At 48.6% G+C, this 24,628-nt stretch overlaps 1 protein-coding gene across 1 annotated transcript in view; it reads right to left on the bottom strand.

Annotated features, from left to right (window-relative positions):
- GRIA3 (glutamate ionotropic receptor AMPA type subunit 3) overlaps positions 1-24,628 on the bottom strand; it is a gene marked incomplete at its 5' end in the record, with an annotated part of 152,214 nt that continues 127,586 nt past the window's right edge. The window contains 4 exons of the mRNA XM_084269010.1: positions 1-19; positions 637-884; positions 19,888-20,002; positions 20,564-20,811. Of these exons, the coding sequence (XP_084125136.1) occupies positions 639-884; positions 19,888-20,002; positions 20,564-20,811 (609 nt within the window). The 3' untranslated portion in view covers positions 1-19; positions 637-638. The remainder of the gene's footprint in view (positions 20-636; positions 885-19,887; positions 20,003-20,563; positions 20,812-24,628) is intronic.

Here is a 24,628-nt window from a genome sequence, read left to right as displayed (position 1 = left end):
GTGCTGTCAGGGTGAGGATCTATAATAAAACCAGAAAGATTTCATCACTGCCCGGCAGCGAGGGGCAGGGAGGCTCAGCCTGGGGAGAGGCAGAGTCTGTGGGTGATGGGCTCACCGGGCTTTTCCACGGCTGCTTTTCAGCATTTCAACTCTTACTTTTCACACTTTAGAAATTGTGATTTCTAGTGCAGACTTGTTTTTTTTTTCTCTATTGTAGATTTTTTTTTGAGGCTTCCTAAAAGCACTTACCTGACCTGAATATAGCTTACAGACAGAAAGGGGAAGAGGTCGCTAGCAAGAGAGATGCAAATGCTGATTACAGTAATTTTTAAAGCAATTAACGAAACACTTCTGGATGTACTGAGCAAGCACAATGCTGGAGAGAGGAGTTACTCACTTCAGCATGAAGCCAGCTACCACGGTTTGTAACTTAGGATGGTGCCCAGCTCACTTCTGCTCAGGGAAGAAATTTAAATCACTTATACTCCGAGAGAGATTTCAAAAGCTCTTTTGCAGCAATGCACTGATGCACACACCAAAATACCACCACACACAGCTCAAAATAAACCCCAAACACCCAACAAACCAGAAAGAAGGAAGCCCCAGAGGGCTCTGGCTCCCGGCCCGCAGCCGTACCCCTAGATTTTCACACTTTCTGTGCCGTACACGTTGTAGCCTTCTCTGTACGTAGCGTAATTCTGGGTGTTGGTGGCAGGAGCAGGTTTGAAGTTCTGCGTGTTCTTGGTGAGTTTCATTCGCTTGGACTCAGCCCGAGACTTGTAGCAGAACTCGATCAGAGCCACCATCATGGCCAGCCCGAGGCCTCCGACAAGGATATAGAAAACCCCAGCCACATTGCTCAGGCTCAGCGCGCTCGTCTTGTCCTAAGAGAAACGAGCCACGCCGTTAGTTCTGCTGCGCGCAGCGGACGGACAGAAAGACAAACAGGCTACTTTGCACTTAGTCCTAGCTGGAATAACTACACTCATGGTGCTTAGTGTCCCACTGATGGATCGATGCTGACCTCCCCCCGTCCCTGGCAGCCTGGGGCTGTGCAGCAGTGACTGCTCCAGCTCCCACCCTTTGGTGGGCAAAACCCTGGCTGACTCCAAGGTGAAGAGACTTTACTTTTTTTGGCTGCTGAGTTCCCCAGGCACTTGGTGTCCCAGAGCATCTCTGGTGGCAAAGGCACCTTGGGAAAGCCCTGGCAGGGGGAGCAACGGCTGTGTAAAACAGCAGGTTTTACAGAAGGTCACTATAAATCTAGAAAAATAAAAAAACCCAAACCATTACACACCTGGTTCTGGTGAATGCCAATGAAAGTGCTGAGATGCTACTAAGCTCATCTGCAGTTAGGAAAAAAACCCACTGCCACCCTAGGAAGATGGTGGTCAGTTACTTTAAGGTCAAGCAGCAGAGCTCTGGACTAAACTAGCATCTTTGGTGACTGAGGGGAGTGATTTCTGAGTAAAACCAGTCATTGCAACACAAAAAAACCCCACTAGCCAGGGTTTACCTGCCTTCAGTACATGTCAGCTGGGGGAAAGGGCTTGCAATTTCGAAATTCTGCCATGGGAGCAAAGAGAGCTGCAACCCTTTTGCTGTTGTACAGGGCAGGTGGCTGCATGCAGGGCCTGATGCTGGCAGGCACGGCCCCAGGTGGGCTGCCATGGCATGGCACACCAGCCCCCCAGTGCCCCCGCACCCTGCGGCAAGGGGCTGTGCAGGGGGGGAGACACCGGCTGATGGAGCCGGGTTCACGAGTACCTCCCGGATCGTCCAAGTTGTGTATGGTCAGAATAAAACACCATCTACCTTCTCAGTGTGTGTTTCACAAGCAGTCTGGGTAAGATGCAGTTGTAGTAAACAGCCTGCCATTTAAACTGAAGATACTATTCATTTACTCCTCTTCTCAGTTACATTTTCCCTCTGCAGCTTCTGTGCCGTCAGATGTCCCGTGATCCTAAATTTATCTACCACAGCAGCTAGAGCCCTGTGCCTTAAGTGACTCCCAGTCCAGCCAAAACCAGTGACTTTCCATTATCGGCATCAATGGAACTTGAAATGCCCCTCTGACACTGAGAGGGCACCTCCAAATGACAGTTTTCTATTTGAATTATTATAGAGAGCACTTCCAAAGGCACCAGGGTAGCTAGGTGCTCAACTGCAACTGGTTTCAGCTGCAGATAGATTTCTCCTCCTCTCAGTGCATTTGCAAATGTCTTTTACACCAAGCAGCCTGGCACCTTTGCAGTGTTTTCCTCCCACATCTCTCTATAAGCATTTAAAAAAAAAAAAATCCTCTGTTTTTTATTTTAACTGAATGGTTTAACTAAGTATTTCCTGCCAGTTAAGTGTGCAGCTACCAGGTGGATCCCCTGTCACCACAGGGTGGACACCTCTACCAGGGTCTACAGTGGTCCTGCATGAGGAGCTGCTGTTGGCTGGCTGGCCCTGCAGCATGGCTGGTGTGGGACAGGGCAGTACAGCAGCAAAAGGGTTCAAAGCAGAAGTATAGACAAATATATAGTATTTATGTAATAAGTTCCCAATAGTATTTCCAGATTATTATTATTTTTTTAATCAAATGAATTTCAAACTGAATTGAGAAGTAGGGCAGGAAAGGCATTTTTCCCTTATCACCTGATAAGGGCTGCCCTGCAATCATCCACCCTTAGCAAGTGTGTGACTGTCTCCCAAACTGACATGTAAAGAATCAGTCACAATTTTGAAACAAAAGTGTGCTTTTTTCAATAAAACTCAAAACAGGGAAAGATGCTGGCCTGAGTAATACACATCAGCTGTGTTGAAACTTGCACAATGAAATGAAGACACCAACGTGGGAGGCTTTGGGGGCTTCTCTTCCCATGTTTTTTTTTTTTCTAGCAAAATGCTCAAACAGTAAAGCATACTTACAACTACAGCCTGTTACTGCATAAGAGAAAAAACGCTGTCAAGTTCAGAGACTTAATTATTGTTTTCTATTCTTTTCTTTCAACCTTCAAAATGTAAATATCAACTTTTGAAAGTCATTCTTTGTATAAACAAACAGTGGGTCAAAATGTGATTGCTAATCAGTACAAAAAGACCTTCAGCGACTGACCTTACTTCCGGAGTCCTTGGCTCCACATTCACCCTTATCGTACCACCATTTGTTTTTCAGCTTGTCTAAGATGCCTTGTTCACTGAGTTTCAATACTGCAAGGTTTACAGGAGTTCTTCACGTGGGAAATAACATAAATAACATTATATTATGTTATTTTATGTTATTCAATCTTTAAACTACTTTAAAACTATACAAAGCGATAAAGCAGGGTTCCTGGCCACAAAGTATTTACACTGCAGGCAACTGGATCATCCCCTTAAGTTAACGCTAGAGCAACGCTACATTACCAGGTCCTGCCCATATCGCTTTGAGTAATCGGCACTCACTGTTAAATGAAGGCAGCAGAAACAAAGCAAGTCCAATTCCCCAGTTGGTGAGACCCCAGGCATTTGCAGTAGCTTTGTGGACTACGGTGGGTTTGGTCTCGCAGGACCCCTGGTATTGCACTAACAGGCAGCAAGTCCCACCAACCGGCAACCGCGGCCTCTCGCGGGCAAACAGCACCTGTGGCTCCTCCAGGCCCCCTGCTCACGGTGGGGGGGAAACGTGAACAACCTCAGGGGGTGGCATGGAGGGAGTTTTTGCCCACCACGGCAGCTGGTCCTGGGCTAGAGGTGGTTTCTCTGCTTGCCCTGGAGCTGCACCAGACCATAAGCACACGCAGAGCTTTATGAAACAATGAGTGAACAGACGATGCCAGCTCCAAGTGCCCAGGGTGGGAAATGCTGGCAGGATGAAGGGTGCTGTGGACTGTGGTGCTAAGAGCCTGCAACCTGAGCTCATCCGTCCCTTCCCTGGGGAAAAGAGGCACCTGAGGAGCCTTCTGTTGGGTTTTGGCATTTCCATTTCCTCCTCGAGTGATGTCCTGGGGTTCATTCTCTTTCCATGAGACAGGCACTCTGCATTAGGGACATCTTCAGTCCCTGCTCCTGCCTGAACCGCTTTGATCCCTGCACTGCAGCCCATAGGCAGGAAAGGGATGGCTCCTCCATCCTTACCCTCAGTGATACTGTGCCACTTTATGTGGGGGCACCACCAGGCAGATGAATGCACAGCTGCCCTGCAGCATTCCCCACACCGGCCACCAGCAGAGAGGGAGACACAGCAGCTCAGCTCAGCCAGCCTCACTTCTTGCTCCTGCGGCTCCCTGCTTCCCTCCCTCTCCTACCCAAAGCACATGAAGAGACTCAGGACCAGCACAACCTAGACTAAGCACCTCAGTCACAAGCATGGCATCATTGCGGGAGATGCCCACAGGCTGGGAGGGCTCACAGCCCTGCCGCACCTGGGGGAGGTAGGCACTGGAAGCAGCGGCTGGTGAAGACAAGCCCCATTCCCGCATCTCCCGAGAAGCTGCATCTGAAATGGCTGTGAGAGACCTGCTGGCCCCTTGGAGGTGCTCAGTGCCTTTCGTGAGGAGCAAAGGTCTCAGTGCCACGCTGGAGGGCAGCCATGGAGCAGGACACAGGCAGCTTATGGGCGCCTGTGAGGGGAACAGGCATGTTCAAGAGCTCCCGAGCTGAATGCCCCACGGGCTGCACCAACAAGACCCAGCATGGTGTCACCAAGCCCACAGGGCAGGAATAAGCAGGGAAAAGTCACAGAGGTGGGGAGAAGTGCTGGTGCGTGGTCCCAGCGGCAGCGATGCCGGCACTGCCTGCACCGACAGCTTCCCAGCTGGCCAGCCAGAGGCAGCACCACTCCTCCTGGTCTGCACCGGCTCGGTTTGACACCAGCCAAGATTTTATTTTTGTAAACCGGCTATTTTTAAGCAGCAGCTGTAATCTAATTAAGTATCAATCAGGGAAGGCTGTACACACTCAGCCGGGCGCAGCCGCACGAGACGGGCCGCGTTTCCCGGCTGGACTCTGTCAGCCGCCACAGAGCCCCTGCACCAGGAGCTGGCAGCACTGTGAAAAGCCAGCTGTAGTGCAGCTACACTCGCATCCATCCATAGGCAGGGCTGCAAAACATCATCGGCACCGAAACACGCACCACAGACACCGCAAACACCTCACGGGTTTATCCCATGGGGACTGGCCAGATCCTGGCCAAGCCACAACCATGGACCCTGCCAGGCTGCTGTGACAAGAGCCCCGGTGACACCCAGGCAGACACACTACAAGAAGCCACACACGACTGCAATACCAGCCTGTGGAAGCAGAGTGCCTTCACCTAGGCATTACAAGCCCCAGCAGAAAGAGCGGTGTGGATTATTGCTCAGGGAACAGCGCTCTCATTTCAAATTTCATTTAAAAACTATCCAATTTGGAGAGATTTTTATGCAATACATCTCTCTGCTTCGAAAAGCATTGTGCAGCTGAGAATACACAAACAATAGGGAGAAGGTTATAAACACCTTTTCTCCTCTCCGCATATTTTATTGTGCAAATTTCCCCCTCCCCCCAGTCCTATTCCAAACACTATTTTTAATTTGCATGCCTTTATAAAACCCATATGGAGTACAGAGAATTTGCATAACATCCAATACATTATAGATTAGCTTTCGCAACATTATACAGTATTGGGAAATGAGGAGGCTTAACATGCTAATTAGGGTGCTTTATTTTTTTTAAAGCCAGGGTTGCAGTTAATTGTGCACACACAACTGCCAGGAAAAAGAGGGAAAAGTAGTAAACTAAAATTATCTTAACTAAACAGATGGGAATTTGCCTAAACTAGGGCTTTCACTATAGTTTGTCACAGCCCCATTTGTCAGGTGAGGTGCTGCAGCGCCTCAGCCCAGGTAGGAAAATGGCTATTTGTTCTGTCCATCTGTCCTGGCATGAGGAACAGAGCTGGATGGACAGACTGAAGAGCTGCCACATGCTTCAGGCCCATTGACCCTTTGCTGGTGGAGCCATCACCGTGCCGGGGTGGTCCTGTGCTGGGGGGCTGTGAGCCACCCTGCCTGCGGTGGCTGGCAGAAGACAGGCAGCTCCTGTAAGGAGGGACTGGGGGGAAGGTCTGACATGAAGCATTAGCTAGTGTGTGTCCATAGCTCGGCCTGTCACCCCCACATGCTGGGGATCTGGGGGTTTGCCTCAGTGAGCTCCCTTGGCTGCACTGTTTGCTGGCCAGGATGCTGGGATGAGCAGTGCATCCCTAGCGAAGCAGCCCTCTCAGCGTGCTAGGACCAGCACCAACCTGTGCTTCACAGATGGAACACAAATCACAGCTTGTTCGATCAAAGTGCTAAGGAACAGTTTCATCTGCTTCCAAGAAATGAATCCCAAGACCTCTTAATGTGTGCACTTCTCCCCCATGTAGCAGGATTTGAGGACCTGATGGTGGGAGACACCTCTGCAGCCCCTGGTCTGGCGCTTCACCTGTGAGGATGCAATGTGAGCTGGTGTGGGATGAACCCCTCAGGCCCAAATTCCCAAGTAAATCTATTGAAAAGTGAGCCTGGCTGCTGGCACCTTTTCTAGTTGTTCATCTCTGAGTAGCTGCCTGGCCTTTTCCAATGTAATGGTCAGAGCCAGGCATGGCTTTGGCTGGGATCCAGGTGGAGGTGCAGCAGGGCATGTCTGCATCACGGTACAATTCTCACTGTGTGCTCAGCAGGGCATGTTGAACATGGACCCTTCATATGGCACCTCAGCTTGGCACAGCCCATCCTGAAAAGGGCCCTCAGGCAGCACCAGCACCTTTCCCACACCCACAGCTCAAGGCTGCCCAGCTGCCAAGTGCTTTGCTTGCTGTCGCAGGGGGAAGCGCAGGGCTCTGCTGCTGGCTGTGGGCTTTTCATAGCTCACCCTGCCTCTGTTTGCCTAAGAGGGGATTTTTTTCCAATCGCTTAGAGGCAGAGGACTGGAGACACTCAACGCCTTGCCCCTGTCCCACGGGCAGGCTGAGTCCCAGCTGCCAGGCACACTGCCCCAAAAACGGTTCAGAGCATCATTTCCTGAGTTTCTGGTGTTCTCTCTCAAAAGACTTCCAGTTCCTCATGTTTTCCTGGGATAATTTTGTGCTTTCCAGCTGCTATTTTAATTAGGCTGCTGCTGTTGGCTGTACAGGATATCCTATGAGGTCCTCGGCCCTTTCCCGGGTGGCTTCAGCTGTTTTTCCTCTGCCTTTAATTTATGACGGGATTCTTTTTCATCTCCCCCGTGTGGTTTCCAGCCCAGCTCTCTAGTAGTTTCGTTGCTTTTATCAAAGTAAAATGTTCAGAGGTTTGAGAGCTTGTGCTCTCTTGTTGTGCTCTGTATGCCCAAGAAAACAAGCTGAGCCAATTAGGATCGGGATGTCAGGGTTTCGGATGTCAGAAGATGCTGTTCTTCGGCAGAGACTAGCAGTGTTTTTCTTCCTCAACAGAATGGAAGGATTTCTTATTTGCTTGCTTGTGATTTTCATCCCATTGTATTAGGTTTGGCTGATCCAGGCTAAACCACATGAGGTTGGATGTGTCAGGCAGCTGTAGCAAACCCTGCCATGTCTCTTTCTGCTTACACCTACAGACGGCAGGAAGACTCAAATCTAGAGAATCACACGATCATAGACTGGTTTGGGTTGGAAGGGACCTCAAAGCTCATCTAGTTCCACCCCCCTGCCATGAGAAGGGACACCCCCCACTAGCCCAGGGTGCCCAAAGTCCCATCCAGCCTGGCCTTGAACCCTGCCAGGGATCCAGGGGCAGCCACAGCTTCTCTGGGCAGCCTGTGCCAGGGCCTCACAACCCTCACAGGGAAGGATTTCTTCCTCGTATCTAATCTAAATCTCCCCTCCTTCAGCTTAAGGCCATTTCCCCCTTATGCTGTCACTCTCTGCCCTTGTAACCAGCCCCTATCCAGGTTTCCTGTAGCCTCTTTAGGTTCTGCAACGCTGCTGGAAGGTCTCCCTGGAGCCTTCTCTTTTCCAGGCTGAACAAGCCAAACTCTCTCAGCCTGTCTTCATAGCAGAGGCTTCAGACCTCTGAGCATCTTCATGGCCATCTCTGGACCCACTTCAACAGGTCCATATGCTTCTTACATTGGGGGCCCAGATCTGGATGCAGCACTGCAGGTGGGGTCTCATCAGAGAAGTGCAGAGGGGCAACATTACTTTCCCCTCTTCTCCCTCTTCAGCCATCAGCTACTGCTAGAAAATGAGTGGTACTTGTCTTTCTCCAAGGGGCACCATTTCAAAGGGAACCACCCCTTTGGCCCTGGGGGGTCTCCTCTTTGTTGCATTTCAGCTCCTCTTGGCTTGGGATACCAACCCCAAAAGTCCCACTGCCTCCTTTGGTGCTGGTGGCCCCAGGTGACAGGACCATGCTGATGGAATGAACTGATTCTTGAAGAACAATGTGCACTCGCTCATTAAAATCTCACCCCTGAACCAGGTCCCCAAGGCTTCGAGTTTGGTTTAAAAATCTGGGCCACCTCTCCCTCCAAACTCAGGAATTGCTACAGTCCTCCTTTGTCCTGAAGGTGATCTTGCATAAAACAAAGCAGCCCTTCCAGACCGAGTGTGCTTCCCACACTGACGCCTGAGATCATCCCTCAGAAGAAGGAGCTGCTATATGCTCTTTGTAGGGCATCTATTACGCCTCTATTTCATTTCTATTTCCCATCCACACCATTAATATGGAAAAGAGGGAACATGATGACGCAGATCCCATCTGCTCTCTTTCTGACTTCTCCTCAAGACACCCTCATCCTGTCTGAGGGGCTTCTTGCCCTGCCTGCTCTCATGACAGCACCAGTTTCAGGTTAATTGTGGTACTTTTTATCTCCATTGAAAAACTGGTAGCGTTATGACATTCCTCTCTGGCCAGAACAGGCTTGAAATAAAAGAAAAGTAAATTAATCATCAAGGACATATAGTTCTTCATCAGTCCCATGTGTGAGAAGGTGACTTCTGCCCCTCTCAAATTATAAGTCCTGTTTTCTAATTTAACACCTCTTTAGGTTTATTTTCCTGATTTCACCTGCACCTATTTAAAGAAAAGAACCTGGAAGCAGATGTGTTCATCTAGTGCAATCACTCTAGCTACTGTCAGCTTAAGAGACCCAGCAGGCTGAAGTCCCATGTACAACAAAAACAACAGCTGGCCAGCTTGCTCTTCTGGTGATCTGACTCCAGTTACCAGCCACTGAGTTTACATGCTGGTTCTGCCAACAGGACCCTTCCCTGGACCAACCTGAATTGCACAGAGGAGCCTGAGCAGCTTCATGGAGAAGTGCAGTTAAGTTATGAAAAGAACACCCAGATCTCGCCAGGAAAGGGCCGTTTTCAAGGGATGAGTGATGGGCTGTACCTATGCCAGTGGCTCTGTAGCCAGTGTTTGGTTTGGTCCACAGAAGTTGCACCAGATGATACGGAGAGGAGCTGGTGACCACTACAGCTGAACTTCAGGGGCAAAGTCACTTGGGGACTCAAAAAATCTCACCCAATAATCCACAGACTTTTGTTGGCTGTGTGCAACCAGCATTTGAGTGGCATAAAGTCTCAGCAACACCGTAGTTATGTTTATTACTTGCAATCAATAAAGATTTAAGTGGTGATTGGAACAGCTTTGGATAATTCACATCCCATTCTATGCTCTAATGGATGTAATATAAATGTTATACCCAAAAATGATCATTGCCAAGGAGAGCAAATGAACGTGGCAGACAGCACACTGTTCCCTCAAACCAGACAAACCATTGCTCAGAAGTCATTTAAAAGTTTTAGATGCAAGAGGGAACTGCAAAGGTGCAACAAGTCACGTCTCTCTGGAGCACTAATTAAAGGATTTTGGATGGAGTGGGCAGCACATGGGTTGCACTGAGCCTCCCAGGCGATGGGGTTTCCTGAGGGCTGCCCTGGCACATTTTGCCACCTGGATTTTACAGGGTATAAACTGCAGGTGTTCCTCCAACCACCATCAGCCATTGTTTGATGTTCTGTAGAGAATCTGGTGTACAGCATGGCATTTTCTCAGCACTGTTGCTTGCAGCATTTGGAGAGTTCAAATGTAGCTTTTTTTGTGTGTGTGTGTGGAGTAGAGGGTGAAGAAACCACCCATATGCCTGAAGGAAGACCAAAATAGCATCAGCAATGACAGCTCCTCTCTGCTCTTGAGAACATCCCACTTTCTCCACTCGTGCCTGGGCTGAGGGTCAGGATGGCAGGGAGTAAGCTGCAGAAGAGCTGTTCAGCACATCAGCTGGGAGAGGGATGCCTGGCTGGCTCCGAGGGGGATCCCAGACACTGGGCAGGAGTTCCAACCACCACAGCTTCACCACTCTCATGAGCAGTCCCCATGCAGGAGGGTTCACTGGCTTCTGCAGTGCCACACAGGCAGGCACCAGGAAGGGATGTGTGCCATCTCACTCAGGGACAGAGAGTTCGCTCAGGGATGAAGCTAAGGAATTTAAGGCAACCAGGATCTTCCTCCAAAGGCAGATGGATGCTGGCTCCAAACATCTGTAAACATGGCCAAGAGGAGCCCCGTCCATCGCACACAGGTCTGCCCAGGATGCCAGAAGCAGGAGTTCCCAATGTGCTTAATACTGCATCTCCACGCTGTGACATCCTGTGTGGTCACTAACATGCTTCTTTTCATCATTTTTTTCCCATCAGTAAAACATCAGATGCCAAATAACTCTGGCTGGAGAAGCGCTGAGGCAACGTGGGCACACATCACCAGGGCTGCAGTACTTGCAGCAGGGCTGTTTGTCTCCTGGCGTCCCCTGGCGCTGGGCACGTATCGCGGTGCCAGAAGCATTCCTGGGCTCCGGCTCTGTCACACCACAGGGGCGCAGAACAGCTGTAAATCTGGCCTAACCTCTGGCCAGGCCAAGATTAGTGCTGATTTGTGGCATCAGAGCAACAAAAAGCCAGCAGAGGTTTCTGGCCAATCTGGCCCTCTGATGACGGCAAGATGGATGCAGCACAACGTCCTCCCTCGAGTCAGCCCTGCCAAGTGCAGTCAGACCAAGAGCTCCATTGCCACAAAGGCTCTTCACCCTGGGGTCCACATCCCAGGGGTGTGGATGAGGCGAAAGTCCGTGGTGGTACCAGGGCTTGGTTAGTACATTATAAACTGGGTTTTGACTTGTTTTATTTTTATTCCCTGTTATTTTTACCTAATCCCTTTAATTTGGGAACCTGACATATTTAGAGCACTCTCACTTCTGCAGCAGGAGTTTTTCTCCTTTTTTCTCTTGCTGGCTATGACCGAAGCTGTCCTTGGTGCCTGGAACATCCGTGGGTTTGCTGACGTCAGCACAACCCAACCAGCCATGCTGTAACCTCAAAGAGTTTAGACATCACATGCCTGGACTTCTAAAATCCGCCCTACAGTGTCAGAGGAAAGGCAACCGGCCCAAGATGCAAAGAAACAAGCGTGTTCTTAACTCCAAATGTTTCCTACAATCTTCCAGGGAGATTCTTCTGAAAACCCTGAACTAAGGGCTCCTCTTGGGCTCGCTGGCACATCTCATCTCCACTAACTGCAGGGGCAGCTGAGTGTGAACCTCGTTGCAGATGGGTGCAATGCATCACCTTTACCAGGCTCTGAGGGGTGAACAGCTGAAAGGGACAGGGGGTACGACCCCGAACGACGACACTGTTGCTTTGCCCGGGCACTTCAGTCCTGTGCACGCAGCTCCTCGAAGCCACACATCCTGGAGCCAGCCCATGTGGGCTCACAGCAGCACAGGGCACTGAGAAATGCAGAAATCAAGCCTGGGCACTCTGCTTCATTTGACAGGATACCATACAAATCTCACTAACAACCATCTCGGTATCATTAAAATATAAAGATAGAAACAATCCAGGAAGAGATACCAAATCCAGCATTATTCTCTAGAGGGCATTGCTCGAGGTTAAAGACCCATCTAAATCAAATAAGGCACTTTATTCCCCCAAGCTCTATAAATCCCAGCCTGATCTGTAACTACAGAATGGACTTTTTGTCAGATCTTGTTACTGAAATAACTCCTGACTAGATACAAAACCTGCGGGTGAATGAATTGTCCAAGCGCTCTGTGCTTCCTGAGATCAGATCTATCTGCCTGTCATAATTTACCAGTTTAGCAATGTCTCTGTGCTACAACTTCCTGCTTTGCTTTGAGTCCACACTGGAGGGCTGGGGAAGATTTCGGATGGAAATGAGCTCAACCCACTACGTTTGTTTCAAGTCCAGAGTTACCTGTCACCTCAAGCAGGAGTGAACAGAGCCCTGAAAATACAGGCATAAAACCATAAGGTCACTCACTATTCCTGTTTGCTACCTTCTGCCTCTAGAAGTGACCTTCTGTGTCTCATACCAAACATTCAATACGCAGAGGAAAAGCACCAGGCACTCCTTCTTTAAGGAATGAACACTTGGTTGATCTTCGCTACCGTTTCGGACCTGCATCATCTTTTCCCTGCCCTGTGTTACCAGCTGTTGTACATCTACAAGATTAAACATCTGTGGGATTGAAATGTTTTGTGGGTGGGCAGAGGAAAGGATAAAAGTGAAAGCCATCGAGTTTGAAAAGACAAAGAGCTTTCAAAATTAGAAGATTAAAACTTGCCGCCTCAAGCCCCATATATCCATCCCCCAGCCACCTAAGCAATAAGCTGCATGTTGATGGCTGGGGTAGTACTCAGAGACAAGGGGCACAGCAATAAATCCCCTGGCAGAAGGACAATGTTTTACCTCAACAGCAGAGCCAGAAGCTGTTCCCACCACTCAAAGTCCTGAGGCCCTGGGTCCCGGTGAGCAGCGTCCCAGGAATGCAGCCCCCCCGGCTGCCAGCACTGGCCGTGGGCTGGACCAGACCCTCCTTCAGTGGGGTCACTGCTTTTCACTTCTTTTGTGCCTTTTGGGTACTGAATGGCATCACACGATGACAGAAATCCAATCTATGAAACAGCTCACCAGGTAATTCTTAAAATGTTTATGCTGTGATACTGCAAGCAACTGTGGGAGGTGGCAAGGGGCTGTGAGGATTGCTTCTCTTCAGAAGGGACCAGTGACCCCTGCACAGGCACACGGGCTCACAGTCCTCCTCTGGTGCCAAACGCCTGCAAACCAGAGGCTCTGCAAGGTGCTGAGCACAGGTTTTGCAACAGCCATCTGACTGCCAGGCAGATGAACTACTGGGATGGGGTTCTTAGTCACTGCTGAGTGTTTAGTAGCTGCAGCAGTTCTCCATAACAGAACTTTGTTGCAGTCATCGTTCCTGTGTTTTCCCAGCAGCAGTGCTCTTTTGGGCAGCTCAAGGCTTCTTGCCTGTTTTTTAGAGCAACCGCTGTGTCCTTGGGGAATCTCAGGGTTTTCCCCTTGCAGTGCCTAGGTAGCATTTTAAATTCGTGTGTTCTAAGTGATGCTGTATTTGCTGTCAAGGGACAGGATATGCAGACACACGATGCCACTGTAACACACACACACACCTGGATACACCTGCACGGAGCCAGAATGTTCACCCCTCCCTCAGGGTTCAAGGACAGGTTGGATGGGGCTTTGGGCACCCTGGGATAGTGGAGGATGTCCCTGCCCGTGGGGGATGTACCTGCCCATGGCAGGGGGTGGGATTCAATGGGCTTTGAGGTCCCTTCCAACCCAAACCAGCCTGTGAGATACCAGCTGAGACGGCAAGTTCCTCCACTCTGTGATGTCGAGAGTTTGCAGCCTGTGTTTGGCACCAGCAACTGTCTCTAGCAAAGTGTATTTATATGTTTCATAAGTGTAGCTCAAACAAATTAAACTCTGTACTAACAGGATCATAATTTAATAGAGGTGCCAAGTGCTAATGCAATAACACATGCCTATTGGATTAGGCAATGCAAGGCGTAACAAGCCATTGCAGTTCATTTACAGCAGTGCCCGCGAAGTGAGACACAGGTGTGGCGAGGGGGTGGGAGGAAGAGCTACCTGAACACAGAGGCAGGAGAAGGGAGGGAAGACACTCAAACCTACAGCATCTGAAACGGCAACTCTGTCACTGCCCAGATCCTTTCTAACCTGGATGGGTATGAGCAAGAGACTCAACTTACCTTGCGTGCGGGCTATCCCCTCACCTTCTCTTTCTCTTGCCTCTAGACACATTCTTTTTTCCCCCTGTCTTCTACGATTTATTTTCCTCTTGGGATGGCTTCTTGTGCGACTCCTGCTCTCAGGCTCCTCAGCAGGCTGCAGGTAGGTGCTGCTTAGTCCCAAGGCTACGTAAGACATTGAAAGAACAGCTACGTCGCTTGTACAAAGCTAGAGATGTCCAACCCACGATTACAGTGCCGGCAAGCGCAGAGCAATCCACCAGAGCAGTGCAAGTGCCTGTGTCCACGGGAGCTCAATGCTGAAACATCAGAATTACTTTGAGGAGGAAGAAGAAGAAAGGCATTTACTTTTCCCTTTGTATGTTAAATAACAGCAATCACCATCAAAGAGGAAACAGCCAAGCCCAGACCCCCAGGGAGATGTGCAAAGGAAAGCCTCTGCTCCTGCTCCTCACTTCCAGCTGATGGTTGTCCCTTTTCCTTTTCCAGTCCCAAGGTGCTCTGCCTTGGCTATTCCCATACGGATGCTTACAGTGCAGGCTAAATGGTGCATGGAATCAACTTAGGGACACTAACTGTTAAGTACCACAGGTATTATCAGAAGGAGAGCATGAGTCTTTCTCTAAGATGTCCTGCGGCCACAAAGGCAGGATGTAGTGTCACTGCACGATGGCCGGCTCTGCCATGGGTAACACTGCATGAGCATCTTTCCTTGCACGCTCAGGTCCCGCTTAGTCAAGTGGCCACGATGGCAAAGGTGACAGAGGCAAAAAACCAAAACAGTTCCCAATTCTTAGACGCCAGCCCTGACTCCACCTGCTCCTTCCCAGCCTGGGCAACCTGCTCATCCCAAATTGTCGTTCTGCATTTCTTAGGGAAATACCCCCAAACGGTCTGCACAAGAACACAGATTTTTCTGCAAGCCAGAGTAGGTTCTCTGCCCCTCCTGGCAATGCTCTGAGTGAGATGCTCTGATGAACTCTGTGAGCATTAAGACTCCATTACTGATACAAAATATACACGGTAATTTTTCCTAATTTTCTATAAAGTAATAGCTGTCAATTAAACAAACATTCTAGTGTCTTCCTTTAGAAGTATTATTTTGCTTTGTCACTAATTTGCACAATGCAATGAGTTGATATTACCTTCCTAGCTCTGAGCATGAATTAGCTCTGTGCTACTACCACTGGCTCTGATCAGCCGTTTTATCTTTTTCCAGCTCATAACCCAGGCCTATGGAATGGGTGGCAAGTAAATTCATGCTGATGAACATAATTCCAAACAAATTGCTCAAATAAATTGTGCTGCATCTTTTTAAGATAGCCATTTCCCCAAATTTTCTCTTCAAAGCAAAACACGTTTGGCTCTTCAGATGTCAGGTATTGTCTACAACAATGCAGAACAGATCTCCTCCAAAAATATGCCACTTAAAAAAAATAATGTTGCAAGTGAGAATGGCTGTGCTGAAAATGTATCGCAGCAAAACACCACAGAGAAACGGGGGAACAAATCCCATCTGCTGATGGCCACACTCACAGCTCAGAAGGGCTTGGGAACACGATGCTGTATGTAGCATGGGTCTGAGGGCAGAACTCAACTAGCACGCTGGAAAAGTGATCCTACGATTAAAAAGAAACAACTGCAAAGTGAAGTAGTATTACACTGCATGTCATTTCACAGATGTACTCCAAAAGAGATATCAGCCTAAAAAGGAATTATATTAAAGAAATTAAGTCAAGTAATTAGCAAGGAATCTTGGCATGTTGGTGAGATGCTGCATTCAACAGCCTCCTTCTGTGTTGGTTGTCATTAAATGTTACCGTGAAGGCATAAGAAAACAAGAAATGTATCAACAGCAGAACTATAGGAATTTATCTCAGCAGAAAATTGTTCCTATGCAACTGAATAATTAGTTTCGCTTAAGTCACTCAGCCTGCTACCACTGTCTGCATCCCCTTTTGTCTCTTTCTTGTTAAATTCCTATTCAGCCATCACTCAGCTCTGAGATGATAGGATTGTGTAATAAACAAAATAATTAGTTTCCAAACTCATAATACACTGTAACATATTTCCTGGAATATGGCTTTTTGCAACTGCTATTTTGCATTCTCTCACGAAGGAGAATGCAGCTCATATGTGTAAGAGGATTTGAAGACTCTGTGGTTCTGCCATGAATCCAAGGGCTGAAGCTAAACTCGCGCCCATTTAGGAGAGCTAAGTGAGCAAATTTTGATGCATGTCCCAGAACGTCTGCACCAGCCAAGTCACCTCACACAGACTGTTGCACAGCACAGGCAAATTATGCATGTATGTGGCACGTTTCCCCTTCAGACTTCTTAAATAAGGACCACTATCGAAACAGGGTATCACCCTTCACCAGGGCAGAACTGGCAGCCAAGGTACTGCCGGGCAGACTGGCACCCGCTGCTCCACGCCAGCGCTGCATATACTGGTAGCACTGAAAATGAGACATACATCAGCTGAGGCCATGAAACAATCTCAATAAAACAGCACTGTCTCTTTAGGCTTAAATTACAAGCGTATCCCAGGAGCACAGGATGTTCACAGGACTAAACTGAGAGTTGGTGTAGCCAATCAGATTGAAAAACTTGCAGAAAGTCGGTTGAATACCTTTGCTTTTCCCCCACTGTCAAGACTCAAAATCCTTGTGGAATTTGAAGTCACTGTTTCATTTCCCAAAGGCGATGAAGATACAATAACAAAAGGTGAACTCACAACTTGGAATCATTCATCTCCAAGCACAGGTGAACCGCATGCTAAACCGCAGGGAGGATGAGCACAGGAGGGCACTTTCTGAGTCACCGGGTCCAGTGTGGTACAACAATGGGCGCTGGCACAAGCAAACAGGCTGCGTACTTACCTCTGGCTTTCAGCACAAGCTAGAGTATCAGGCTGCACAGAGGAATTCAGCTTAAGAAACCGGCACCGTCAGTCCGCAACCCCGCACAGCTACACGCGGCTCACTGGAGTAGGCAGGAAGCGGCTGATTACAGACTCGGGGCAGCGGTTTCCCAAGCCTGGGTCTCTACTGGGGAAACTGAGAGGTGATCTGTCAGCTTATCCGGTAGAGAGAGCTGCACCGAGTGAGTAATGGTCCCCGTGCCGCCCTGCGACATGGGGTGCAAGGTCTGAGTCTCCACCTGAGGCACCTTCACCACCCCATCCTGATTCCCCCCAGATACAACCTTCTTGAAGGGAAAAGGGAAAAAAAAACAGAACAGCTTTGAAGCGACTCCTATGAAATACTCAACAAATCACAGAATCATAGATGTTCATATAAATAGTTAACTGGAGAGATGGGATGGGATGAGATGGTGGGGGCAGCTCCAGCTTCTGGTGGGAGGAAGGAGAGGAGGAGAGAGGCCAGTAAGACTTTCAGGGACATAGTGACTGGAAGGCAGCACCCCGAGAAGGCAGCGGGGCTAGGGCACAGCCTGAACCTGGTGTTAGGGGCCAAGGATGGGGGTGTGCACTGCTGGGATGGCATCTGCCCATCTGCCGCAGCATGGTGGCATGACAGGCTGCAGCGCTCAGTGCCTACAAAGCACTACCTCAGAAGAAAGAGTACTTCGGAGCAAAGCCCTCTGATTTACAACTTGCCTAGGAACAAAAAGAAACCCCTTCCCTGCTTAGTCTTCTGCAGGAGGTCTTCTCTGACCCACCTCTCCTCCCTGTCGACTTCAGCCGGCTGAGCCGTGCCCCCAAGAGCTGATGTCAGTAGTTAAAACAAACAAATAATCCTTCACCATCCTGTTAAGACAAACTGCAGCAAGAGAGTGCTTTGTGATTTACGGATTAGAACAGCAAAGCACACGTCATCTCCTTGGTCCCGTTCCCTCATCACTGACACCTGCCCGTGGTATGTCAGCCCCCGTGACCCCACTCCCTTAACAGTCACTGACCAGTGCCAAGGGCTTGCTAACAGGGTCCCTCGTTGTGAAAGGTCTCTCAGCACAAACAAGAACAGAAGGATGGTCCTGCCATAATTAGGGCCATTTAAAACGTCCTTTTCAGTTTCCTTAGGGCCGTAAGCATTAGCGGGCTGGGCTTAATTCAATGAACTCGAAGCAACGAAGTTCATAGAAGCTGTTTTGTACAATGAGTTTTCTTTCATCGAGGCAGCGTTAGACAACGTGGGGCTGGATCCCAGGAGAATATTAAACATTTAATACACTGGCAAGTGTAACGTTATAGTAATGTAGCAGCAGAGCTAAAAAGCATAAAAAGCTCATGCCTGTCTGCAGGCTGCTGCGGGGCAGTGTGGGCATCCAGCTATCCAGCAAACCTGTGTCTGAGCGTGTTTCCATCCTTTACAACTACACAGCAGCTTTTCCTAATGCCAGAGACAAGGAGCTGAGCCATCTCCTACGTAGCTAGTTAAAGCAACCCTTATTAACAGAACGCAGCAGTAATTTGCAGTAATTGTCCGAAACTGCAGTTTACTGAAAATACTGTAGTTATTGATTTTGGGCCAAAGCTGGAGCATTTTTATAAGAGAGATTAGGAGCTACAGTTCCCTAAGGAACTGGTTTTACTAGCTGGAGGAGAATGTCACTCTGAAAATTAATCCCAGTACTTTTCAGCATAATAGTAATGCATTTTAAATTAATATTCTTGGTAACTCCTGTACCTAAGGTAACCAGTAGCACCCAGGCTTCTCCAGCTAATGACTGCAGAAACCACCAGTTTTACAGGGTGAGGGGGTGACAGGAAAGCACACTAGTTAACTTTTGGTGCACATTAAAGCGCCTTTGTGAGTCTTGCTACCGTACAGACTGCCAAGAAGTCTGGGGGAAGCCTCAGCTCAGCAGAAGACAGTGACAGCTTGTCACTGCTGTCACCAGAGCTAGGGTTTGAATCCACATCTGTACCAAAAAGCACAGCAAGCAGGGATCGGTGCCCCTGCACAGGCCTCTGCAAGAGCCTGGTCAGTGTCCTACAGAAGGACACCGACATTGGCCTATGCCAGACAAAACTACCAAAACCTCTTTCCTTGAGATTCATTTCCAGTTTAGTGTATCAATACACCTCCCTGCCACACATCTCATTTCAGCTTTGCCTACTGCAAGCTCTAGCTCCTTAAATGCTGCTGTTACTGCTATTGTTTTACCATTAGTGGATAACTACCATCTGTGCATAGCATTGCATCTCTCCTATGATTGTCACTCTCATCTCTTGATCCCACGCTTCATGAGATGAGCAACCACCCTATCCTCTCCCCTGAGCTACAGATGCACCTAAGCAGCTGGTCTCTGTAGACCAGGCTTCCTCCCAGGGGCTCTGGTGGCACCAGTGCAGGCCAGAAAAGCCAGTCCTGGTTTGTATTCCTTACAAACGAGGAAAGAAGAGAGCTCTCTTGCCTCCACCGATTCTGGCAAAAATAGCCTCTGAAACCCCACATCTAAGAACTGTGAAACCATCACAGCTAAACCATGGAGAAGGACTGAGGCCTTGTCCTTGGTGGCCAGATGTGATCACCAGTTTCTTGGACACTTAGGAGTCCTGATTTGCTCCGTGCAGATCCCACCAATGCTGGACTTTCTATCTGTTAGTTAAATAAGGTTTCCAAGCTTGACCAAGCCTTTTGACAATATTTGAAGACTGTTTCTTTGAACGAGCTACTGGACAAGCAAATGGCTTATGTTTTTTTTTTCCCACCACAATTATTCAAATGGTTTCAATCTGTGTTGGGTTTTTGGGGTGGTTTTTCTTTTTGGTTTTTGCTTTTTCCTTGAGAAGTGAAATAACAGCCTTGCCGATTACTCTTTGCTAAGGTACCCGATTGTGGTGACATTGAGGCTGACCTTGGAGTCACCTCCCCCGCTGCCGCACTCTCCTTTGTCGTACCACCATTTGTTTTTCAATTTGTCCAAGAGGCCTTGCTCATTCAGTTTTAATACTGCCAGGTTAACAGCATTTCTTGAAACGATAAAACATAACTTGTAAGAAAAAAATGCACAACTGCTTAGGAAATCGTAACGTATAAAAAAAGGAGCACAAGAGGACAAATTGGCTAAAATTTCACAGAACGTGGAGCTATCAAAATGTCTGTACAGCAAATACAGGGTTAAATATTGTAAGGTGGCATGGAGGATAACATTTGCTCAAAACTGAAGTGTGCGGGATGGGGAAATCGTCTTTGAGAAAAAAGGTAACAAGAACACCACATCATGCAGTTAACATTCGTCACATATGGCAGGTTAACTCGGCTTTTACCATTTAAATTGAAAAAGCCATTGAACTGTAAAATTAAAACAGCAACAAACAATCAGAAAGGACAACACAAAGAGAACACTAAAAAAATGGATGCATTAAATAAACGAAACCATAATTTACCGTCTTATTTAACTCCATGGAATATTGAAGATTTTAAACTTTAAAGTTACCTCAAAATCCACAAGAAAGAAAATGACAACACAATAACATCAGGGTAGGTGGAATACTATAACAACATGGATATTGTTATATTATTCCACCCACCTTAATGCTGAGCCTTTGGGGGTTGCTACACCATAGCCCTTGGAATCCAGGTTGCCGCCAACTTTCATGGTGTCGCAGGGCTTGCGCTGCTCGATGTACTCGTTCATCGTCGACTCCAGCAGGAAGGCAAACTTGCCCTTCGACTTCCGCACCCTCGCCACCCCGTCTGCTGTCGTCTTGGTGAACACTGAGGGCTCGGCCGACTTCATGTACGACCACATTTTCTCGTAGACGGCTATTTTCGACCTCTGGGAGAGACAAAAAAAAGAGGGAAATGAAGAACCATGTTGGCAAAGGCCACGAGATGGAGCTTCTTGGGCTTAGTCTGCTCAGAGGTGTAATTATCATAGAGTCATAGAATCATAGATTGGCATGGGTTGGAAGGGGCCCCAAGGATCATAGAGCTCCAACCCCCCTGTAACTGATTAAGGCTAACAAATAAAAAAAGTCAGGTAACTCGGAGAGAGATACAATGCCCCCTGAGCAATGGCCAGGCAACATAATGGTTGGGGAGGGGGAAACACATCTCAGACATTTATTCTACTAATTGCCGTGTAATTGGCAGCCTGGCAGTCAGAATGAGGAACAGCATGTGCCCGTCCCAACGCCTCAGCTCCTGCTCTACTGTGGGTTTATCAGCCTGCATGCTGCTCTGCTGCTGAACCAGAGGGAGGATGGTGAGTCCTAGCTCATCCATCACGGCCAACAGATGCAGAAGCAGCCTCTCTTCTTCGCACAAACCCTCAGCATTGGTTTCTCTGCTAACTTGCAGCTCTCACAGCTGTGAAACACTGACATTTGCTTATTCCAAGTTCCCAGCAAGGCAGGAGTCTGCTTTTCATGGTGACGATGGCAGGTCAGCTCTAGCGGCTTCTAATAGCGATGCTCGTATCAGGGATATAAATAGTAATTACAAAATCCTTTATGAATCAGAAGTCAAGATTTCAAAATCCAGTTTCGCATCTTCCTAAGAGCCGGCACACACAGACATCAGCAGTCCTGAAAGAACTGCTGGACAGCTGCCTATGTGCCACGCACACAAGTTATTTCCTCCCGCTCTTCTTGTTTTGAGACTGAGCCAACCCTAACAGCCTCTAGCTCAGCATACAGGTTTTGTAAACCTGGAAATGTTGTGAAATGTGTTACTTCCCCTTCTCCCTCTTCCCCACCGGTAACATTTAAACCATCCTCAGAGCTTAAAGCCACCTCCAGACTCTTAAGCATTCGTATCCAGGACTACAGGTTAAACTTTCCTGCTTGGTCGGTAGAAGGCAGTAATGCCAACTGTATTTGAAGCCTAGAAATCCAAAGGATTTATGTAAGGCTTTTGGTCCAAGCTGTGGGTATTTCGAATTTATGCCTCCTACTCCTTGCCAGTTTCCTGTCCACAGCTTTCCTTGCAGAACGGGAATCAGGCAGTAGCTGAATCTAGTTCAGATTTAACAAACTTTGTGGCAGAAGAATGTTAATGTCCATCAGCTTGATGATCGAGACATGTTTCCTCCTCACTCCGGACAATTTAATGTGTTTTGAATAATGTAATGCTTAACAACCAGCCTCAAGCATTTCACCAGGAATGAGCCCTGCCTCCACCATTCCTCAGATTAACGTGCTCAGCTCGTGTTGCTGTGACTGATGGGGAGCAGCACAGGAGGGTGGGGGGAGGGCAAGATCTTATTTTAATTATCCTTCCTGATGAGCTGAAAAACAACTGAAAATGCAAACCAATTAAAATCAGCCTGATCGACAATAGGAAATCAGAGAGACAACAATACAGAGCAGCTTCATTAGGAGCTGGCTGAGTGGTGGGTGAGAAAAACAAGCAAGAGGGATTTCAACTGAGAGGATTTCTTGGCTGAAGATGGGCTGTAAGGCTTTGTAGCCCAGTGTCAGGAGTGAAGAAGTGATGGGAAGAAGGAGGACACAAGTGGGGCCTGAACTGGTCCTCATATAGGTAGAAGGAGGAATCGGGGACTTGCCTGGCTTCGCCCTGCAACAGCAAACAGGGATGAACCCAAAGATGAGGACAGCGGCTTTCCACCATGAGGGAAGCACAGGAGCCTGGCCTGATGGCTGGGTTTGGAGAGGGAATCTGCAAGCCCCCCCAGAGAGGTGGGTCCTGCTCAAGGACAGATGTCCCACCGTGCTCCTGGTCAGGCAACCATGGAAGCAGGTCCCACACCCAGAAGTGCCCACTCCCAGCACACCGACCTGAGTCTCCCGCTTCTCCAACAACTCCCTTGACACACACGGGCACATTCACACCTCCCTCCCTGCCGGGAGCTGCAGAGGGCACAGCTCCGCTCCCAGGCACCTGCCCCAGGGGCCCTGGGGCACCGGGGAGGTGACAGCCATCACTGGCCTTGGGGCTGCAGGCAGCAGAGCTGGCAGCATGGGCAGAGCATGCCACCACCCAAGCACTGCGTGGGGCTGACCTGCCTGCTCTGCTCTGCTCTTCTGTGCAGCTCCCTCACGCAGGAAGGTCACAGCAACAGCCCGTCTGGCCAATAGAGACCGCATGAGCTACGGCAATTCTGGTGTGTCCTAGTTTCAAGGTGTGCACCCCTACAACCTTCACCTGCTTCTAACATACACAACACAAATGCACCTGCCCGTTTACATTTGCAAATGGGCATCTAAGGGACAAAGGGAAGGTAAAAATACAGCTTTGCTCTTTCTGCCTCTCCGCAAGGCAGCTTTTGCTTGTTCTCCTCTGCAGAGTCTGCCCTCAATTACACAGGCAAACCAGCACTTCTTTTCATCTTCTAACCCACACCAGAGTATCTGTCTTTAATAAGTTCTTTCGTACTCCTTCCAGCTGGCCCGACTACCTAAAAGCAATTGCCAATACATCTGTGCATTGTTAATAATAACAGTTATCTGATGAGTGCCAACAGCACGCTCAGGGCTGCCAACGGGTCCACGTTCCCTGCTCCAAGGGCAATGGGTGAATATCATCATTCATGCTTCAATAAAAACAAATTCAACAATTCAAAACTGGGCCTCTTTTGTAACAAATAACCCAAGCTTTATAGTTTGCTCCCTTCATGAAACGATTTTGGATGACATGGTTAATAAAAATCAGTACGTTTCTCTATGATCACTGTCCACCTCTTCTTCTGCCAAGTGGGATTTTCATAATATCTTATTAACATATTGCCTAGATGGCTATAGCAGCCTGATCTAGTAGATCAAAACACAACCTGGATATGAACACAGCAGGTATCGACTGCATTGGGCATGTGTCGGTTTTGGAGCAGCCAGAGTCTGGCTGGGGAGTCTGGGTGAGGACCCATGGATCTCCTGGCAGTGGGGACCAGGGAGGTGATGGGCATCCTGCTCGGTTAGCATTGGTCTTTGCAGCCATTCCCCTAAATTCACAGTGAGGACAAAATGATGATTTATGATGAGGTGTCTTAGAGCAACAGACAGTGCCAACAGAAGAGCTGTGAAAACTGCAAACCCTTTCAGAAGTGCTCAAGGGTGCTTCCTGCCCCAGGGGCCGTATCTCATACCTACTCCATGAGATGAAATAACCAGTTGGCTAAAGCTGGTCAAAGACACGATGAGATGAAATGAAAATCAATATCTTAGGCCTGTCAGTCTCACCTCCAGCAAGATCACGAAGCAGATCCTCCAGAAAACTCTGATCAGGCAAATGGAAAGTAAGGAGGTGATGGGTGACAGCCAACATGGCTTCAGTAAGGGCACACTGTGCCTGACAAATCTGGTGGCCTTCTACAACCAGTTTACAGCACTGACGGCTAAAGGAAGAGTGACAAACTTCATCTACCCAGACTTGTGCAAAGTATCTGACACTGTCTCAGACGACATCCTTGTCTCTAAATCGGAGAGAAATGGACTTGACACATGGACCACTTGGTGGATTCAAAGAGCTGCCATCAACGGCTCAGTGTCCAAATTGGGACCAGTTCCTCAGGGGGTAGTATTAGGACCAGTGTCATTTAACATATTTCTCAGCAAAACGGACAGTGGGATAGACCCGCAACCTCAGCAAGTCTGCTGATGACACCAAGCTGATGTGGCCGACACACTGGAGGGAAG

This window comes from Gallinula chloropus, assembly GCF_964237585.1.
Source record: "Gallinula chloropus genome assembly, chromosome: 11".
NCBI classification, from domain to species: domain Eukaryota; kingdom Metazoa; phylum Chordata; class Aves; order Gruiformes; family Rallidae; genus Gallinula; species Gallinula chloropus.
This window is presented reverse-complemented; position numbering and strand designations above follow the sequence as displayed.